At 34.9% G+C, this 21,805-nt stretch overlaps 1 protein-coding gene across 4 annotated transcripts in view; it reads right to left on the bottom strand.

Moving 5' to 3' along the window:
- Positions 1-747: 747 nt before the first annotated feature.
- Positions 748-21,805, bottom strand: part of LOC132548039 (ataxin-2-like protein) — a 37,252-nt gene continuing 16,194 nt past the window's right edge. For 2 of the 4 annotated variants that reach the window (XM_060211859.1, XM_060211861.1), the window contains 17 exons: positions 21,155-21,226; positions 19,642-19,813; positions 19,067-19,194; positions 17,513-17,601; positions 16,988-17,182; positions 15,507-15,703; positions 14,113-14,277; positions 13,395-13,444; positions 12,811-12,956; positions 12,388-12,436; positions 11,901-12,099; positions 10,133-10,290; positions 9,667-9,850; positions 8,154-8,702; positions 7,674-7,775; positions 7,245-7,286; positions 748-1,148 (listed from right to left, as the gene is read on the bottom strand). In XM_060211859.1, the coding sequence (XP_060067842.1) occupies positions 1,123-1,148; positions 7,245-7,286; positions 7,674-7,775; positions 8,154-8,702; positions 9,667-9,850; positions 10,133-10,290; positions 11,901-12,099; positions 12,388-12,436; positions 12,811-12,956; positions 13,395-13,444; positions 14,113-14,277; positions 15,507-15,703; positions 16,988-17,182; positions 17,513-17,601; positions 19,067-19,194; positions 19,642-19,813; positions 21,155-21,226 (2,523 nt within the window). In that variant the 3' untranslated portion in view covers positions 748-1,122. Of the gene's footprint in view, positions 1,149-5,055; positions 5,145-7,244; positions 7,287-7,673; positions 7,776-8,153; positions 8,703-9,666; positions 9,851-10,132; positions 10,291-11,900; positions 12,100-12,387; positions 12,437-12,810; positions 12,957-13,394; positions 13,445-14,112; positions 14,278-15,506; positions 15,704-16,987; positions 17,183-17,512; positions 17,602-19,066; positions 19,195-19,641; positions 19,814-21,154; positions 21,227-21,805 lie in introns of all 4 variants that reach the window. The other 2 variants (XM_060211862.1, XM_060211860.1) reach the window with 2 other exon arrangements.

The raw sequence follows: 21,805 nt of genomic DNA, 5'->3' as shown, positions 1-21,805 counted from the left end.
ATGTTGGACTGCAGACCGAAGACCAGGAGTAGTTTCAAAAACCCTGCAGATGGTGGTCTGAAAACAGTTAACTTCGAAACAAAATATATAAAGGAAACAGTCCATTTTATGGCTACCATGATAAATACGTCCACTTTTCTTACAGCTTTCAGACAACTAACTTTACAAAAGATGGAGATTGACCTACTACATGAACCTTATGCGACCTTTTTTTGGAAATTATGTTCAGCAAAATGAGGAATTTCATACACAATAACCACCATCCTTACATAAGGGTCTGATATACATCTTTGCCTGGAATTCTGGAATTTCTATGTTTGATTTCGAGGAAGCAACTGGGCTACCCTGAACAGCATTGCGTGACTGCTACATTCAATCTAGACTGAACAGGACTGTTGCAGTTTAGGTAGATTAAAATCAATCTATTTTTAACCTTAGACTGAACAGGACTGTTGCAGTTTTAAGTAGATTAAAATTCATCTATTTTTAACCTTAGACTGAACAGGACTGTTGCAGTTTTAGGTAGATTAAAATCCATCTATTTTTAACCTTAGACTGAACAGGACTGTTGCAGTTTTAGGTAGATTAAAATTAATCTATTTTTAACCTTAGACTGAACAGGACTGTCAAAAGTTCCAAGTGTTGGATCATTCTGATATACTTATTTCCTAAAATTCACAGAAAAATCAACACAGGAAAGATAGGTTTCTTTTTTTATTATTTTTTTTTTTCATCTTTTTTTTTTTTTTTTGGTCGTTTTTTTTGTAAGTTTTTTCTTTTAGTTTTTTAAAGTCTTTTTTTTTTTTTTATTGCCTACAAAAAGTTGTCTCTGACTCCTGTTAAAATTCACTTTCTGCAATAGGCAGTTTTTGTTGTCTACAGGTTTGTCGTTAACTCCATCCTTTTCCTTTGAATTTCCCACAGCTAGCCAGCTGTGTGCCACGATGGGCAGTTTAACCATGATCTGGCTCTGTCAGCCTTGGCCCGGCAATCATTGTTATCTTTATGCTCCTTCACAATGATCGGAGCTGTACAGCCATTTTGCACATGGCTTTATATCTATCTGTGTACGCTACTGGCTTCACAATGTGGTCAGTTCGTCCCCAGAGACCCTGTATCACATTACAGCCGAGTCAATGTCGGCACACCTGTAACACATAATCAAGATTAATCATTTTAGTACCTGTATCATGTAAAAGCATTCATCATCAGAATTCATCAAAAAAAAAATATACAGTGGAACTTCCCCAAACCAACCAAGCGTGGGACATAAATATTTGGCAGGTTCATGAAGGGTTAGGTTTGTAGAAGTGAAGCAAGTTGACTGGTCCGAACTCGGATATAACTGAACCAATACTGTTCTGTTTATTACGATACCATTCTGTTTGCGTTCAGCATTTACACCGCATATGTCCAACTGAATACAGATAAAAAGCTGTACTGAGTAAAAATATTTCGGTCAGGTAAAAAACATTGATCCTCGTATAAAATATGTGACTTTAATCCAAAAGAAATTGGTGCATTGCCCGACAATCTCGGAAGTAACATTACATCAGCTGTATGGCCGGACCTAGGATAGTCGGCTTGTCTGTAAGTGTTACCAATCAATATATATTTAATGAATTTGTGGGGTATTTTTTATCAGTATTATCTTCATAAGCATGTGATGAAATAAAAATTATTCAATTATTCACGATTTAGATGCAAAACTGAGGCTTTCTAATGTCACATCAGTTCTTATTTTCACTTTATCTGAAATCATTTCTTGCTCATTGGAATTTTGGTCTTGATTGTGTAGGTAAGGTTGATATCTAGAAGTGATTTTCAGTATATTTCAATCATTTCAGACACAAAATCGGTTCAGTGTTTGCAATTGAGAGGGATCTGTTAAGGGAAGGTTTTTATTACTAAAATGAAGAAGACATCATTCCATACAGTTTCAAGAGGTGATCAGTTTTGAGAAGGAGCGGTTTGGAGAAGTTGCACTGTATAAACTTAAGTTAATCACTTTCCTTATTAATTACACAGACTTGCAGAAATTGATCAGTTGGAGAAGGTTGTGTTTTAGGTTCTAACTGAAACATTTCTGAGAGATAAAAAGACAATCCTTGCAATCCTTAAAAAATTCTCCATTTCAAAATACATGTATCAATGTTGTATTTGTAGAAACTTTTTAAAAAATTTGTTGATATAGGCTATGTCATCCTCCAACCATTTGGTCAACATGGTGTATATCATGACAATTCATATAGATAATTTACTATTTAAAAAAGGAGGTAGTGAAACCAGTACAAATTTTCCAGAATCTAAAACTTATTTTTTGCATATATATCACTTATTCTTTAATTCTCTATTTCACAAATATCCAATTTGTGTGAATTTATAAAACTGTTATCTTTAGGTATAAACGCATTTAACATCACAATTCTTGGTCCCTCCAAACTATGAGTGAATTCACAATTCAATTGATACTTTTTCCTGCACAAGAATCAGAATTGCTCTGTGTATTCTTCACATTTTTGTTTTGACCCCCCAAGTTTGACCCTAGATCCTTGAACAGGAGATATTTATGAAATTGATGGATTCTCTGACAAACAAAAAACCTTATAATTATGGCTAGAACAATGAAACTGTGAACCACTATCTACAAGACATGCATTTTATTAATACATTCTTAATTAAGTAATAAATTTACACACAGTGCAGATTTTTATTCTACAAAAAAATTAAGGTGCATGTATTAACCCATCATATCAAAAAAATAATAATGGGAAAAAAAAAAAAAAAAAATCAATCAATTGAAATAAGACCTATGAAATGTGTTCTTGACTTTACATACTGCATTATGTTTAACAATATCTTGTTCTCAATCACAGATTTTCAGTTTGAAATAAAATCATTTCCATTAAAGCAACTATTTTGAAATGTACCTCGTTAATGTTTTCCCTGTCAAAGTCTTTCCCGTTTCAGAGTAAAAAAAAATTCTCATCCTTAGTAATGAGATTTGTGAGTATTGAAAAGATGAAGTGATCATCTCTCTATTTAACAAAGTTTTCCCTCCAATTAATTCAGAAAAGAACAAAATAAAAGAAAAGGAAAATATTATTAAAAACTATGAAACCAACAGATGTTAATTAATTCTGAATGCTATTACTACCGATGAAGGGAAGGTGTGAACGACACACTTACTATAGTATTGAACAAAGTATTGATACTATTGTATTGAAGTATTCAAATAATCGAGTCAAGTATACAACGACCTCTGTGATTGGTCAGGGGCGGAGTTTAGACAACCTGAATAGTTGATCTGACACCCAATTTGTTCCGGTAGGCAGAGTTATTGTACACTATCAGTTACATAACAATTACTAAGTAATCGCTGGAAAAATGTCCGACGACAGCAACAGTACGCAAAATTTTCTTCGACGAAATTATGTCCGATACGAACGATATGGGGAATCCTGTTTTTGTACAAGGCGATGTGGTTGTGATGGATAATTGTGGATTCCATCACCATAGACAGGGAGAGCGCATTTTAAGAAATATGATGAAAGAATATGGCGTGTCCCTGGTTTTTCAGCCGCCTTATTCCCCGGAATACAACGTAACTGAATATGTATTCAATGTCATGAGACAGAGGCTTCGGGCAAATACCCGACTTGTGTCAGAATTTCTGGAACTTGCAGTAGTAAATGCTCTAGATATTCCGCCCAAGCAACTTCAAAGTTTTTTCACATGTTGCGGATATGTATAATTTTCGATGGAAAGATAAAAAATAAAATAAAAAATATATGGGACCACAGAATTCCTTTATTTTTTAATGCAGTATGAATTATCGGTATATATCAGGAGGTCCCAGGTAATTCGTAATTCTTTGTTACATATAATAGAGCTTGGGCTTAAACCGAAATATTTTGAGCCACAGAGTACAGAGTAACTTTCGTTTTCTCGTTGTACCATCGATGGAAAAGCAAGGTATCATTGGGTGTAGAACGAAAAAAATGGGACAACCCAATTAGGTCTGATCTGAAGCCACCTGTGACTTGGACTCTTCCAATTAACCTCTCGCGACAGTCGAGTGTTTGTAAAATGCCGATGTCTGCACAGTATTTTTTCACCTGGCTCCACCCACAATCGATCTAGACTTGGCTCTGCCAATCAGAGAGCTTGTTGCATAAATTTAAGGAATTCGATTGGTGAAGTACTTCAGTACAATACTATCAATACTTTGTTCAGTACTACAGTACTTGAAACGTTCACACCTTCCCTTCATCGGTAGTAAATACAGAAGGTATAACATTAAAATTAGTTTAATTCAAGATATAGATGGTTTTCAACAAAAATGTGTTAATGGGCTTTATCTAAAACCTGGTTACTTGATTAAACAATTATTTCACTAAAATGTCCTATTACTCATTAACATCTTCTTTATAGTCACAAACTCTTACCACACTTAAATAGTACCAACAAAGTTATTCCAAAATCTCAGTTATTTACTTATTTATTTTTCTAATTACAGAAGGATATTTTACTGAAATTACTAAATTAACACTATACACATGTACTAGAGACACAAATTGTTACTAGGTAGCTTGGTCATATAATTTATCCTAGGGCAAGGGATATAAATTATTTCAGACAAACTAGGTCATATAATTTACCTAAAACTAGGGTCACAACGTTTGTTTAAGGTAAACTAGGTCATACAACTGTCTAAAATTAGGAACACCAAGTTTGTTTTAAGTTAACTTTGATATACATGTACCAATTTACAATGTTGTATATTATAGAACAAAGTTGGTTCCATGTATACTTTCACAATACACATTTTATTATAAAACTACATACAAAATGTCTGTTATACAAAATAGGTGCACTTAGCTACAAAATTTACTATCAAGGATGGCGTATTATGTTCTAAGACACTGATGTGAGCTGTATTGAGTGTTAGTGTATTCCACTATATCATATTAGACATCAGAGATAGTATTTAAGAAACACATCCGATCAACAACATCAAGCACAAGCCAGACCATGCTGTTACTGGGTACTTACACACAAATTAACACACTATTAAATGGTCCTGTTTTAATGGTTTTGTGGATAGGACTGTACAGGACCTGAGGGGCCTCCCTGTGAATGAACTGCAAAACAAAGGAAGCAGGCATAGATACAGGCAAGAAACAATACAGGGCTCACACTGGCAACAAATAGTCAATGCCTTGGTGAGCCCCAAGTAAAACGGGCAGGATAAAAAGTTTGAACTCCACAGAAACACACTTCTGATCTCACCTATCTCCAAATAATGATTTTTTTATATTAGTCATATTTCAGAATTTCTAAATGTTTTGTGATAAATATTTATATCAATGTCCAGTGGGACAATAGCTACTGTAAAATCAGAAATTTTCAGGAGTTACTATTTGTTTCTTTCATGGATATTCCTACACACAAAGAATTCATATCCATGAATTTCTATACATTTGATATAATATACTGAATTTTAACTGTAATTAGATGTTGCTTGTACATTCTACCCATGAAATCAAGTGTGCAAGAAATATTTCTAGCATTAAATTTGAGCCCCTGCAGAAAGATGATGTTACAGTAGATATAAACTATACACATAACTAACATATTAATAGGTCTCCATGTTATCCATGTTTATCAGACGAGCAATCATGCAATGGTAAGATACATTGTGAAAAATAATAAAATACCTATATAACTGAACATGCAAGGGGGAAATGCAGGATCCATGCATGTGCATGTCTGTTAAATTCTCAGAAACTGAAAAGATTCATATCTGCCAAATATTTTTCAGTTTGACAATTTTCGACCAGTAACCAAACCTACTAAAGAGATCAGAGTATTTCTGTGGAGTAATTGATTTTAACAGAAGCTGCAAAGTGAACAAAATTGTCATCAGAATATAAAGTAAAAATAGATAATGCATGACATTGTTGACATACTGTGTAGCAGTAATTTGATTGGTCAAGAAATATAAAGCAATGAAACATTAGCAAAGTTTCTTTAAGCAGGTTCTAGAACATCTTTAATCTCAAGTCTTGTAGTCAAGCAGGCATCATAATAATAACAACAGAAATTTCAATTTTTCAAAATGTAGTTGTCTGATATCCTAGCCAGACCAACATTTATGATGTTGTAGCCTACAACATGCACCAATAAAGCATGTACTCATCTGCCATGCAAAATAAAATTGTCTTGCATGAATACTTCTTTTACAGTTGGGGTACATCAGTGTATTACAGATATGTATACAAGCTCGCAATAATATGGCCTACCTTTACAGTATACATTTTTACACTGCATTGAGTACAGGAGGAATTATTGCCGTTTTTGAACCTGTAGTTTTGTATATATTTTTCCTACCAGAATTTCATCTGTTCTGGTGGACAAAAATGATTGTATTTCTTTTACCATTTGCTAATCATATATTGTAAAAATATGTTTGAAAATAAAATAAAAGATTTTTAGTTAAATGCAAATAACAAAATACAAATGTATACAAAAAATATATATAAACTATAACAGTCATAATTATATATAAAAAAAAACAGGAGTAAATCAACCTAATTCCATGCAACCACTTGACCTGGTTGTGCAAGTCGGTTTCAACAAGCATGCAGTAACTTCAGAACTTGGTGATAAGGTTACGAGTCGGGCGACTATCATTTGTGGGGAGCATGCTGGTTCAAAGTTTCACTCAAGGACCTCTATCAGTTTATCACTGATGATGGGGCAACATACACTAGGCAATAAGATCACCCAAATAGGCTAAAAAACTACTTCAGAAAAATATGTCTTCCCCAATTAACAAAGTGATGATCAAGAATACCTTATACAAAAATACCGTGTGGAAAAAAATCTATTCCAAATATTCAAACTTGTATTTATTTTATCCAATATAAAAATAACATAAAAATAATGAAGATCAGGCAAAAAGCAATGCTATACCGATTACAGATTTCTCACTCTAAACTGTTCTAAAACATTATCTGTAACACATGACAGTACCAAATAAAACCAAAGTGTTTTTGCTAAGATGGCATCACTCAGCCATAACACACACCACGTACAAAATAGCCTAGTATTAGTAAAGAACATTCTGAGGGGGGAGCAGCGTGTCCAAACAGGTTCAACAATGAAAAGTATGGAAGTGTTTTACTGTAATACAGGTTTCCATACATTTCATGATAAATGATGATGCAGTAACAATTTACCGGTTTTGTAAATCCATGCCTTTCTCGCCAGGTGTACCGGTACTACAATTTATTTCAAAAAGAGCGCATATTAACAGGCCTGGCGTCAAAACTCATAGAGGTCCTCCAGTGTACTGTTAATCCTACTGCTCAAAATGTTACAAAAAACTTTTCTCTGCTACTCTAGCAGCATTCAAATCTCAAATATAAACATCCTTCAGAAAAAAATCTCTCCCTCTACATGAATTGTTTAACATATCTTGAATTTTTACTTCATGAATATGACATGCAACTTCTGATGTATCATTAGGAACTGAATATACTTCAGATTTCAATCAATCTTATGTTAATTCTAAGAGCTGTATGATTTCACTACATAAATCTGATCAAGCATTTAGAAACTGGTATTCCTTAAATCTGCCTATCACAATTTATGCATTGAAAACTTACCTTGAGGGACAAAGGGCGGTATCTGTTGATGCAAGTTTGTATGATTATTGGCCTGCATGGCTGGCATCGCTGCAGTCTGGTAATTTATATGTCCTGCTTGTCCTGTATACAACAAATATCAATATGGTAACTGTCATTTCAAATTCTCTTTGTATCTGAGGTCTCTGTATCTAAGTAGCTATGATAATAGTTGAATAAAGCTTACAATACCTGGTGCACAAATTGATCTGACTTGTTTCTGCTTTGCCTCAATTGATGTTGTCATTAAAAATATTGGTACATTTTAAAGACGTAGAATGCTTTGGGACAATAAATAACTGGTACATCACTTTGAAATAGAAATTACTTTTTATACTGATGAAGGACCTGACATGAATTGAAAAGGTATTCAGTTAAAAAAAACAAAAAATGTGAAGGTTTTGCCAAAATCCGTTGATCACAGTTGTGGTCTGAAAAATGGTGAGCTGGGTGACAACTGACCTGCCATGTGATGTGGTACTGCATGCTGCTGGAACTGGGGGCCATGTGGCTGTTGCTGTGGCTGCTGGGAGTTTTGTTGTACCTGTGGGTTTGGCATCATTACAATCTGGGCCTGACCAGGCATGTGAGTCGGCTGACCAGGCATGTTGTGAGAGGAATTACCAGAGCTATGACCCTGGTTTAGTCCATATGGCTGGTTGTTCTGCTGAGCATGTGCATTAGCTGTAGGTGTGTAGTGGTATGGCCCATGGGGCACTGTGTGCATGGTCTGGGGAGAGGTGGGATTATGTGGGCTAGCCTGCAATGGAGGGTGCTGGATTCCCATCTGTGGATAGTTTGGGTGAGGTTGAGGGGTGCCCGAAGAGGGCGGATGTCCTTGGTTATGTGACTGGCCTGTGGGACCTTGTTGTTGGACAGGGCTGGGTGCAGGATGATGGGTGTTGGACTGAGGGTTCATTTGACCACCAGGCTGGTTCTGCTGTGGCCCCATGTGTGCAGGCTGTGGATGTTGTGTGTGTGAAAACTGATGAATGTGTGCTGGTACTGGCCCTGTAGGTGGGATAGAAAAATAAAACAGTATACTAACATTATAAGGACACCTCATGTCAACAACAAATACTACCAACAATATTAAGAGAGTGAAAAATCATAAACAAAATGAGACAAGAAAGACTTCTGCTGTTTAAGTATGAATCTATCATCTATTTATATTCATTTAACTGTTATTACTCCTACTGCTATTCAGCTAAAATGTGTAAAGACCAGGTGTTGCTATTTCGAGTTATTTCTCAACACAATGTGCCTTCTTCTATTTATCAAACAATATATCAAAACACTGTCTACCACACTGATGGTTGCCTGCTTTTGTAGTATTGGAGTTTTGGCGATCATTTTAAACCAAATGTAAGAAGAAAGGGTCCAATGGACCTATATCACTCATCTGGTATCAACAATAGCTGAAGAGATCTATGAACTTTCTACACAAGAACTCTTGTAAAATACCAGTCACAATATACCACCTAGCTAGGGAGAATTCTCTTTAACTAACTCTGTTGAGCATCAGACTAGTAAACCAGAGGTCCCAGGTATTGATATAAATAATGACCCTGTTACACAAAGACTGATCTGAAGTTATTTCATTTTATTTGAAAGAAATCTTATACCAAAGAATGGTTTAAAGAATAAGGGAATAAGTTAAATAGCAATAGGTTCTGTCTATGACATATCTTTTAAGTTCATTTGGCCCTTTAGTTAATTATAATGGTCAATAATATCCAAATGGTAACATTTCAGGAATTAATATATTCATCCAAATATCCAAAACCTCCATGAAATCCAATTTTGAATCTTCTGGAAAATTTTGGACCTTTAATAACATTCAATAATGATCTTTTGCAATCATCCAAAAATTTGTGAAACTTAAACGAAAGAGAATTTTGAATCAACCAAAATTTCTGACCTTCAGAAATGCATCCACTTTTACAGTACAAGATGACACCTGAGTTTGACTTACCATATAGATGGCCTCCACTCTGCCCTGAGTGAGCCTTACTAAATATGTGCCCCCCTCCACCCCCTGAATGTGACACATTGTTGTGGTCGATGGCCCCCGGGTGGGAGGTAGGCACCATGGGTAGTGACGTGGGTGTCACCATACGAGGAGGTGCTGCTGATGTCGTAGACGGCATTTGCATCATCTGTGAGGAACACAGAGAAAATTAACAAAAGGAAGCAAGAAGAGACTGTGGAGCAGAACACTATATATCTGTCCCATATACCAAAGAAACATCAGAATATGAAATTAGCAAAGTGTTAAAATGTCAAGAGAGAAGACAGAACTATATAACCCAATTATAAATTGAAGCAATTTTTGACAGGTGTATACAAATAAAGCACTTTTACAATGTATGTGAAAATAAAGCACTTTTACAATGTATGTGAAGATTACCTGACTGACCTGATAAAGTGTGAACACTGACCTGACTAAGTGGGAAGCCAGCATGTTGAGACAACACGTTTGGAGGCATCTGTAGGATAATCTGTGGGTGAGGTGGGACTGAGTGGGCAGCCAGAAGTGGTTGTCCTGTTGCCTGGGCTGCGGAAATGTCTGGTCTGTGACCTTGGATTGATACAACAGCTGGAAAACAAATATAACATGTCAGTCTCTAAACATTTGGTTTACTTTCTGGTTCTGCATCTTCTAACTTTACACCAAATCATGTTGGTTTCCACAGTATAGTGCAAAATCATAATGAAGACATGTGACATATTGTCACATCGTCTTGACAACAGGCTATTCAATCAGGATATCCAGGGAGACAATAACAAAAAGAGAAACATTTACATCAGATGAGCAGGTTAATGCTGGATTCTCCAATGCCCACTAAACCAAAAAGCAGAAGAAGACTCCTCTTTAGGAGGCAGGGACATATGGCCAATAACAGTAAGTTTCCATTAAACTGCATCAGTACTACTAAACATAATATTTTTATGTGATTAAAAGTTGAAATGTTTTTAGTGTTACAGAATGGATGAAAGATTTTTTAAACAATAAATTAAAATTTCATACCTTTTTTTAATATTTTGATCTAATATCCTTAGTTACTTAAGTTTGAGTTATATAAATCATCTTTCTAATTTAAATATTTACAACAAAAGGACCACTGCAATCACCAAACAATACATCCTATTTGAAATAGATTCATGGGGGATCTGTAGGGCCAAATATGAGCACTATTCTCAATTGGATTTATTTCATAGAATGGCTAAATTCCCAAAATATGTAGTTTACTCCTTAAGATTTAGAAAGGCCCATTGCCAAATGAATGGAAAAAAACTACATAATGATCAACTGGCAGTAATTATTAAAAGATAAGTAAATCAAGAAAAACATCAAAAATGAGAAAAAAAATGTGTGCAAGTTATATGCTCCCTCTCCTATCTCAATGGAACTAGACATAATCCACCCAAAATTTCAACTTGTAGATTTAGGTCCAAAAATCGTTTTCAAATTGCATAAGATCCATTTGAAGTTTTAAGTTTCCCATGTAAATCTAACATCTATTTGAGAACCCAACACAATAATGAGTCCTGCCTTAACCTAGGAAGATATAATACAATATGTAACCAAAGTGTGATCAACAGTGCAGGGGACATAATTAGAAAATACTTTCATAGGATCTGCTAGCACTAAAGCAAGGTAGAAGATGTATTTATCAGTTAGTTCCAAAACATTATCCTCAATTCTTCAGATTCCAATGGAAAAAGTGAATTACTGTTAATATCATAGGGAAAGATCTAGATCTATGTGAAGTCTGGTGAAGAAACCCAGAAATCAATGTCGGCTCTAGTATTGAGAATTGCAAACCACACATTAGGAAATGAATATTAGGCACTCAATAATACAATATCAATCACGCCAAAAACACATGTGTCTGTTATCTCACCTGATTGAATGTCTCGTCCTGCAACAATAATATTTTCTGCAATATCACTCACTAAAACCGAAAGGGCTTGTTCTTTATTTTATAGCGTTGCCTTCCATTTTTCATTTTTATATTTAAATTACAAATGACCAAACATTTGCTATGATACAGACACATTTTTCAGTATCACAAGTCATTATATCACATGCAGAAATAGAGGAGGGGGAAAAAAAGTAACCAAAACAGTTGAAATATAATTTTATAAACTTATTTCAATATGAACACTTCAAGATGCTTTGGAAACTTTGTGCAGCTGACATACCTCGTTTTGCTGGCCGAAGTTGTGGTGATGTTGTCGGTGCCTGTGTTGGCATGGAGACCACTGCTGGTGGCAACATGAATGCAGTCTGCTGTTGCTGATGGAACATTCCTGTATGGGCAGTCTGTATGGCAGCTGGCATAGCCATGGGGCTTTGGGTGTGAGGCCGTGGTGGCGTGGGGATTTGTTGTCGAATCTGTTTCTGTAAAAAAATCATTTCAATTGCACTTGTTTGTTTGCTGGAAATAAGAAAGCTTATTGGGGAAGATGACAACATGCAGGAAGCTGATAACATTTAACAAATAATTTCAGAAGCTTGTGAAGTTTTCAGGTCAATTCTTTTTTAGGATAAGCAGAATTTTCTAGATTCATAATATTTAAGCAAAATATATAATCAGGTGTAAGTGTTGAAAATTTCTGTATCTTATCTTTAGAAAATATTAAAGATTTGTACTTGATAAAAATACTCAGGGCTAATGTTGATACTTACAGGTTGGAAAACTTGAGCTAATGGATTGAGTTCTGACTTTTTCACAATACTATAAAGAAAGAGAAGGATAATTATTGTACAGATATATATGTAGAAAAAAGCTGTAGTTGGAGTTATGTTGAGTTTCCTCTGAATAAGCACAAACTTTACAATACTACTGATATATTCTAGTTATAACTTCAAACATGTACGGTTAGATTAAGCTTTGAATCTTGTATAATATGTATACAAATGAGATTTTTGTTTGAAGTAGTATCACTGTATATACAGAGATCAAAATTGACATCATAGCCTAAACACGAATGCTTCTTTTATATAGGTCAAATTGTTGGATGTATACATTTCAAAATCTGTGATTTTAGTATTTGTTAAACAACAGTAAAATGGGGCCAATTAAAATAAATGCTCCTGTATAATACTAACTCTGACGGTACTTCATTTGATTCTTTCTTTTTATCATCCGCTTTTTCAGGTTCATGTGACGTGGTATCTTCACTTTTTTCTGGAGTCACATCTGTTAATTCTTCCTGATTTTCCTTCACATCTTCCCTATCCTTTGGTTCTTCTAACTGTTATGTAGACAGAAAGTATTACAATCATTAATATATGATAGAACTGGACTACAATGAAAACAGATTTCATTCCTTTTGTTATGATGATTTAATTCACTTCAAATTATTTGCTCAAATGCCAAGTAATGTTAAATTTCATTACTTGACTGACTGCTGATATTAAAATATTTTGTAATATATTTTCCATCATAAGCAAAAAAATAACTGCAAAAGGAAATATAATCTTTTGAGAAAAACTGTTGAGATATGGAAATTTATTACAACAAACATTCCTTAGGGCAAATGCCTATCTGTGATATGGAGTTCATACTCCCAAAGAAATAAAAATTGAACCGGACACAATTTGTAAGTGGTGATTTCTGCATGTTGCATTAAGTTTAAGTAAATATTTAATTCAGACATTGCATATCAATTCTTTCTAAACTTTGCACTTACCTTAAATTGTTTCTTAAAACCTTTCAATTCTTCAATTATAGCCACCCGTGCTGAAAACAAAGTAAATCTTAATATAATATTTGCTAACTTCAAAGGAGCATAAAGTTAGAGTACCTTATATCAAAATTTCGTAAAATATTTGAAAATATCTCAGTGATTTAATAAAGAGAAACTAATATCTGCTTCTATCCACATCTTATTTAACTTCTGAGTGCTCCTGTCTACAATGTATTTAACCCCGACAGCTCCAGACTCACTATATCTAACTTTGACTGCTCCTGACCTGTCTAAATTCTATCTAACTCTAGAGTACATCACATTTAACCTTGCCTGCTCCTGTCTGTGTTACATTTTACCTTACATTCTCCTGTTTAAATCATATTAATCTTGACCACTTATGTAAACTTTGTAATTAAACTTGACTGCTCCAGTCTACATTGTATTTAACTTTGAAGGTTTCTTTCTACAACAATTTAAACTTTGATGGCTTCTGTCAGCTGTGTTTAAACTTGATTACTTCTGTCTGAATTTCAAATTTTCAATTTCCTCTTAACATTTTCTTAACCTTTACAATCTTTATTTTACCTCAAAAAAGTTCTTACTGCCTGCTTTATTTGACACAGACTGGTTTTGCTTTCATATTGTATAATATACTATCAACAGCTACAGACATTTAAGGACAACCTCCCTGTGTAATTTGAGGTAAGCTTATATTTACCTTTAGGAGTAGAGTTCCTCCTGTCTACTTTGTTTGACACTGGTGACGTATGTACAGTTGGTGGTTGCTGTTGTTGTTGCCGATCTTGTTTTTCTACTGATTCCGGGACTGGACTAGCTTTTGTAGACTGTTCTGTGTTATCTCCCCATCTAGTTTCTTCTTTTTCTATCAACACACATAAATCATACATCAATAAGCAGCCAGATGATTTTTGGGGATGAGATAGGACAAAATGGTTAAGGAAAATTGTTTCTGAGCAAGAATTATTGGGGAAAAAGATTTTTTCCGAGTAAGATGCAATCTGGGGTTCAAATCACCAAAACAGTTAAAAATACCCGTATTTTCTGAGTAAGATGTACTTCATGGTTCACATAGAACAAAATGGCATGAAGAAAATGTTTTCTGAGTAACACTTGTATTTTGGGGGTCAGACATAACCAAAATCATAAGAAAAAATGTTTTCTGAGCAAGATGCATTTCAAGGGTCAGACAGGACAAAATGTTAAAAAATTCTTTTTTTTTCAGAACAAGATGTATTTTGGAGCCCAGATAGGAAAAATAAAAAGATTTTTTTTTGGATAATCTATTTTGAAAGAAATAACACTGCAATGTGAAAGTATGTTACTATGAGTGAAGAGATCATTCAGTTAAATACTCACCTAACATTTTTCACTTTTGATCACCTAACACTTTTCACTTTTGATCTATATCTATGGTCAAGGGTGACCTTTGACTTTTAACCTTGACTGATGATGACCAATATCTTATCAGGTGTAGACCTTGGTGGGCTGATACTATGTTATTTACTAAATTTGTCCATGGGTTCACAACATATGTTGTATCCCATCCCCGTCTATGTATGTAAGTAGGGCATATAGTAAACACTTATTTATCACATTAACCAAAAGTACTTTAATGAACAGCAGGTCTTGTATAGTGAAATCAATGACATTTTAAAATTAACAGTGATCTTAAGCAAGTAATTGGGGAACAGAAAACTTTCTTAAGATAAATTAGTGGATATCATATTGGAGTCTTCTAGTGAGAGGACATTAATCTTCATCAAGTGATTCAAGGCATAGAACATTTTCAAGATAGTTAAGTAATATCATAACTGAATCTTCTACAGCAAGGAAATTTGACTTGTGTATCAACACTGACCCTAGGCCAGTGATTCAGGCTTCATACTTTTCAAGCTAGTTTGAGTAAAGATTATAACAATGTCTTCTTGATATTCTAAACTTAATACTTTCAAGACAGTCCGGTGAACATCATAATTGCATCTTTTACAGTAAAGCAATTCAAAGATGATTTGAGAGAGCACTTGATAGTATCACTTGTAAGACAAGGGGTATAAAAAGTAGGTGACAGTCATTCCCTTGTCTTGTGCCTACCTATATGATTATGTTTCGTCTCTTCTATGACTGATGGAGGATTATGCACCGGTACAGGTTGGGGAGGAGATGTGATCCGCTGTGGTGGTCCTCCCCGGTTTGGCAAGCTGTGGTATTGGTGATTTTGTACAGTTCCTCTTGGTATATTCCTGTTAGGTGGATGTGGATGTTGACTTCGTTTATTTGGAGGTATATATCTGTAATGAAGGCTTTGTCATATCAACAAACAGTTATCAACTTTGACCTATTATGGTACATGAAAATTATTGAATTCCAATATTAAAGGGGCATCATGGTGAATTTTTTCTCTCTCTTTTCCAAAATTCTGCATTAACAGAGTGGTACAGGTCATGGAAATCTGCAGTCAGAATTTGCTAAGAAAGACAGTAACAATACTTGATAAGTAAAATGGGAACTCCTATTCACTCAATAACAAATGGGATATTTCATTCTTGTCAAAAGCTCAGAAGAAAATGTTTGTGCATTGTGAACAATATGGTGTCCTGCATAAAGCAAATTCCAACGAAAACAGTCATTGCATTTGTTGTAAAGCAAGAGTTGCAGAATAGTGCCAGGATAATCGGAGGATAAGGATTAGCAGTCAGTGTGACTGACGGAAAGATTTCAAATAGTGAAGCAATTGCTGTAGGAATAAGGAAACATCAATTGCTTGAGTGAATTGAGTTGACAAGGGAGCATTGTAAAGGAGCCAATGAGGGAAATTGTGATTGTGAAATGACAATGTGTTAGAAGCGCAAAATGAATAAAGTATAAGCCATTATAAACACACACAAACAAATGTAGCTGCATTGTTTTGAACTGGTTATGCATATGAGGAGTTTCTCAAACAAATTGAGTGGTCAAACTGGGCATTCAAAATGGACTATGAGAATTGAGATAGCATCGACACATAATTGAGAGCGCAAACAATTTTTCTGTTCAACTTCAAAATATGTTTTTACCATGATGTCCCTTTAACTGTAAAGAGCAAAATTGGAAACATTCAAATATAGTTATTTCTTTAAAATATCAACAAAAGATGAACATTATTTTTTTTTAAAATAATTTCATTATTGTAACCGAGTTACTGTTATTGACAAGAAAAAAGTTATGACCAAACTAGGAATTATCGTATCTTATATTTTGGTAAATGGAGACTAAGTTTTTGGAAACATCCCAAAACATGCACAAAGATGGCTCCATGAAAATGAAAATTTAAACAGGTAATTTTTATGTAATGTAAAATATATCCACAATCCTTTATACGATTAATGGCTGAATATATCATCAACAGCCAAGTATAGACAGAAAATTTCCCGTTGGTGTAAAGCTTGCTTAAAGCATTGTATAAATCCAACGGAAAACACAAGCACTATTGGTAGCCACATTGGAGATAGAGAAATGAAAACACAGTAACTTCGCTGTGCCTGTATTCACTACACTTCCTTCAACAGAGGAACCATCTTCTTGTGGTTACTCACTTTCCTGACTGGGTAGTGTTATTATCTTGTGTCCGTTTCACAGAACTAAATTTATCCTCCTCATTCACTTCATCACCATTTTCTAATGCATTTCTAATCTTGTACTGATCAGTTTTTTCAATCTCTTGTGCTAATTTTGCTGCTTTTTCTTCTCGCGCTTTATACTCAATAGAATCTGTCTTGCTAAGTGGAGTCCTGAAAAATAGATTTACAAATCTTAAAACTGTGATTAAATCCAATCATTAAAATCAATAAGTTTAATGAAAAGCTACTGGATGGAATTATAACTCACTACACTGCTGTACCATCAAAATCTGTGAAACTTGCTCACATATGTGATTTACCTGCCGCAAAAATACTTCTGCCCACTATTTCATACATCAAATTTGATCTTCCGGAGGGCCAAGAAGTAGATCTGAATAGGAAGATTATTATGAAATTTGAAACATTATCAGGTATTGCCACTATCTAACAATATATGATTACTGTTAAGGTTATTTCTCTCCATTTGTAAAAAATACTTACGTATACATTTTTAGTGTCTCATCATATGTCGACTTGACATTAAACTGCTCAGCATTAGTTCTAAACATTTCATTTGCATCCCAGCCATTCTGTTAAAGATAAAGAGAGTAAATACCTTAAACAATGCATATATACAGCTAATGGAATATTAATGTTTGTAGGCATACAGAACTGTTAGAAATGTCTTCAGTTCTGTACAATCAGAAAGTTTTGAGACTGTGATATCAGTTAGACGGCTTCAAACTGTTTATGTTTGACAGGTGGCATGATCTGTCTCTGAATGTATTTATTGCACAAAGTGACCTGCTAACCTACATACTCAGGTGTCAATTGTAATATTCATGCTCTGCAGTCCATGTGTAATTATGCCTTACTCCAGTTCTCTAACCTACAGACCCTATAGATATTCCCAATCAAAGATAAATTACCCCAGTGTCTACATCCTATATACCTCATAGATATTCCCAATCAAAGATAACTTACCGGGTCTACATCCTATAGACCCCATAGATATTCTCAATCAAAGATAAATTACCCCAGTGTCTACATCCTATAGACCCCATAGATATTCCCAATCAAAGATAACTTACCCCAGGGTCTACATCCTATAGACCCCATAGATATTCCAATTCAAAGAAAACTTACCCCAGGGTCTACATCCTATAGACCCCATAGATATTCCAATTCAAAGAAAACTTACCCCAGGGTCTACATCCTATAGACCCCATAGATATTCAAATTCAAAGAAAACTTACCCCAGGGTCTACATCCTATAGACCCCATAGATATTCCCAATCAAAGATAACTTAACCCAGTGTCTACATCCTATAGACCCCATAGATATTCCAATTCAAAGATAACTTACCCCAGGGTCTACATCCTATAGACCCCATAGATATTCCAATTCAAAGAAAACTTACCCCAGGGTCTACATCCTATAGACCCCATAGATATTCCCAATCAAAGATAACTTAACCCAGGGTCTACATCCTATAGACCCCATAGATATTCCCAATCAAAGATAACTTACCCCAGGGTCTACATCCTATAGACCCCATAGATATTCCCAATCAAAGAAAACTTACCCCAGGGTCTACATCCTATAGACCCCATAGATATTCCAATTCAAAGATAACTTACCCCCAGGGTCTACATCCTATAGACCTCATAGATATTCCCGATCAAAGATAACTTACCCCAGGGTCTACATCCTATAGACCTCATAGATATTCCCAATCAAAGATAACTTACCCCAGGGTCTACATCCTATAGACCCCATAGATATTCCCAATCAAAGATAACTTACCCCAGGGTCTACATCCTATAGACCCCATAGATATTCCCAATCAAAGATAACTTAACCCAGTGTCTACATCCTATAGACCCCATAGATATTCCCAATCAAAGAAAACTTACCCCAGGGTCTACATCCTATAGACCCCATAGATATTCCCAATCCTATAGACCTTTGGTTATTCCCAATCAAATATAACTCACTCCAGGGACTTCCTCCTATAGACCCCTCCCTCCCATTGATATTCAAGCATCACTTACTGCTGGGTCTCCACCTTCAAGACCCCCTAGTTCATCACCGTCCTCTCCCACCCAGGGCTGTAATTCACGTAGAGGACTTTCTCCTGTCTGCCCATTGTGTTTACTGATGGCACTGTCTGTAAATGAATCTGTGAAACAGATGAAAGTAAGCATCCTTAAGTATACATAGTAGCAGGCTTAGTATAAAATATATCACATTACTTTCAGTGCCTCTGGAAAAATAGCAGCAATTTTATTCACTGGGCTTTTTGGATTGGTCATTTTTACATGAAAAAACTTAAAATTTCATTAATCTTCCAAGTGAACTTTTTTATTACAGACAATTAACAATGTCAAAATTTCAACTTATTTGATGTTCAGAATCTAAACTGTACTATATATATTTTACTGACAAATATAATTTCTCTGAATAAATCAAGTTTGAAGCTAATGACTTATTAGTTTAAGCAGTTTTTAAACCCATTTTCTTCATCCTGGAAGTCATCCGATTAAGGCAAGTGCAGAAGCCATTAGGATTAGACAGAAAGGAAGAAATGTAACAGGACACAAAGTTTGGATGTCAACTTGTGTTGTACCTTTCACGGAATATTCCATATCTACATCCATAGCACAAATAGTTAAAATGTCTCCAACACTAAAAAGTATTTTCTCTATAAGACGTTCCCGGGACGGCACATTAGGCACTGCATTCTGATTGTTATTTCCCAGGTCTTCACACTTGTGGGCCATCTCCAGAACAACATCCATCTGAAAACAAACATTACATCAGTGGTGAGAATCATTCCGAACCTTTCTAGTCTTGTTGGCTTTACTCCAATCTTAGAAACTCGTATCATCTGAACTTATCAGGTTAGCACTGCAACTCTGCTTGGTGCATATATACCAAATATTGTTTACAAACTACACATTTTATAAGCTGCAATATTTTTTTTTATGATGATAGCAGATAAGCTGGTTTGGGTCAGAAATAGGTAAGCTGCATCTGCCAGTAATGAAAGAATATGCCTGTCAAGGCTAACAATGAGAACAATATACACACAAACAATGGACAGCATTGTGGCAAATCACTCACTCCTGACAGTCCACCAAGCTTCTTGAAATATTAGGGCCTAGATGCCGAGACATTATCACTGAATATACCTCTAAGGATTACATAATTCACATTATCCAGTGTCAAACAGATTACTACAGTACAATTTGACATATTTTTCTCTCTCCAGAAATGTACACATAAAATTTTGACTAGATTGTTTGCCATTTTTATTTCTTTCATATTATAATAAATGTGTGCTGCTTAACAAAAAACTGTTTTGAGCATGGAATTTTGCATCTATTAGATAAGATCTATGTTTATTTATAGCCTTTAAATGATGTTTGGTCTTGGTGTCCCTTTAAATAATAACCATTTCTGAAAGATGAAGTAACAAACATCACAAAAGTAATCTAAAATTCTTTCATGAAATTACAGCACACAAGCATTGACTATCGATGAAAAAGCAGCCTGTGATCATGAGCTCTAGCAGAAAAAAAATCAAAAGAACTAATCAAAAATCAATTATCTTATCCCAAACGTAAAGCACATCTTATTCAACATCATAAATATTCATACAACACAAGTTGGTGAAATATACCATAAAACAGACTGGAAATTTTATGGGGCTTTTCCACGAACTTTGAATCATTTGTCAGCCGGATAGTGTTGTTTCAACTACACACTTGTGAAATACCAGACCTAACCACCAGTCCATTATGAAACACAAATCACCTACAAGGTAAAGACACCAGTCATATGAAGCTACAGATAGGTCTGGATCCCTTTGCTATGTGGAGCATGCTAATTAGTTAGTTCCATATGCTGTGGGAGAGCCAAGTATACATTAGCTGTACATAATAGTTATAAACATAAGACATACCACCGCCCCATCAAATGATAAACACTTAATGAAATCATTATGTACCAATACCTGGAATATTGTAGAGTATCTCAAATTTTATCTATAATCATATGTAGTAAAGTGTCTTTTCCCCTCCTCCCTTTTTTAATATCTATAATAAGAATTCATACAAAGGAAAAAAAGTAATACTCACCTTTGGACTAAAAGTTTTCAGAATGCCTTCATAAATGCCTCCATTTTTCACTTGTAACCGTACAACACAACCCTGTGGTAGAGATAAACTTGTTGCAATCATTGCTGTTCCAAGACTGGTGAACATTAATGTCAATGGCTCGGGAAACTTATAAATACATCAGACATAACAAAAAGCACTGATCCCTCCTTTCTGGGCGTAAATATGTTTCACCGATAGCCATACAAAAATTAATACTGTCCTCCAGTTCATAATAAAGATGGTTTGAAAACTGAAGTGATAGCATCAGACTGGCAATATTACGTGCATCACAATTAGTCCTGGACAGGAGCCAGCCTCAAAATGGCCTGCCAATTAACTTTCTACCATTGCGGAGTGACTGGGATTTTGTATATGTTGTGACTAGGTGAGATTTATCTGTGCTAAAGAGATGTGGTGTCTATATAGGCCTCTGTAGATAAATCTATTTAAACAGTTTGTATACCTGTCTGTCCCACAACCCAGACAGAGAAAGGAGCTTCCCCTGTACAGCCAGTGCATTAACTATATAAATCTCACAACTGTTGCTGTTTGTGGTTCACAGGATACAACTTTAAAGCTAGCATCAGTACCTAGAACAATAGCTATCAATCAAACCTATAACTGCTTATA

Source organism: Ylistrum balloti, unplaced genomic scaffold (assembly GCF_031769215.1).
Source record: "Ylistrum balloti isolate Yb309-2 unplaced genomic scaffold, AGI_CSIRO_Ybal_v1 Utg370000, whole genome shotgun sequence".
Classification (NCBI taxonomy): domain Eukaryota; kingdom Metazoa; phylum Mollusca; class Bivalvia; order Pectinida; family Pectinidae; genus Ylistrum; species Ylistrum balloti.
This window is presented reverse-complemented; position numbering and strand designations above follow the sequence as displayed.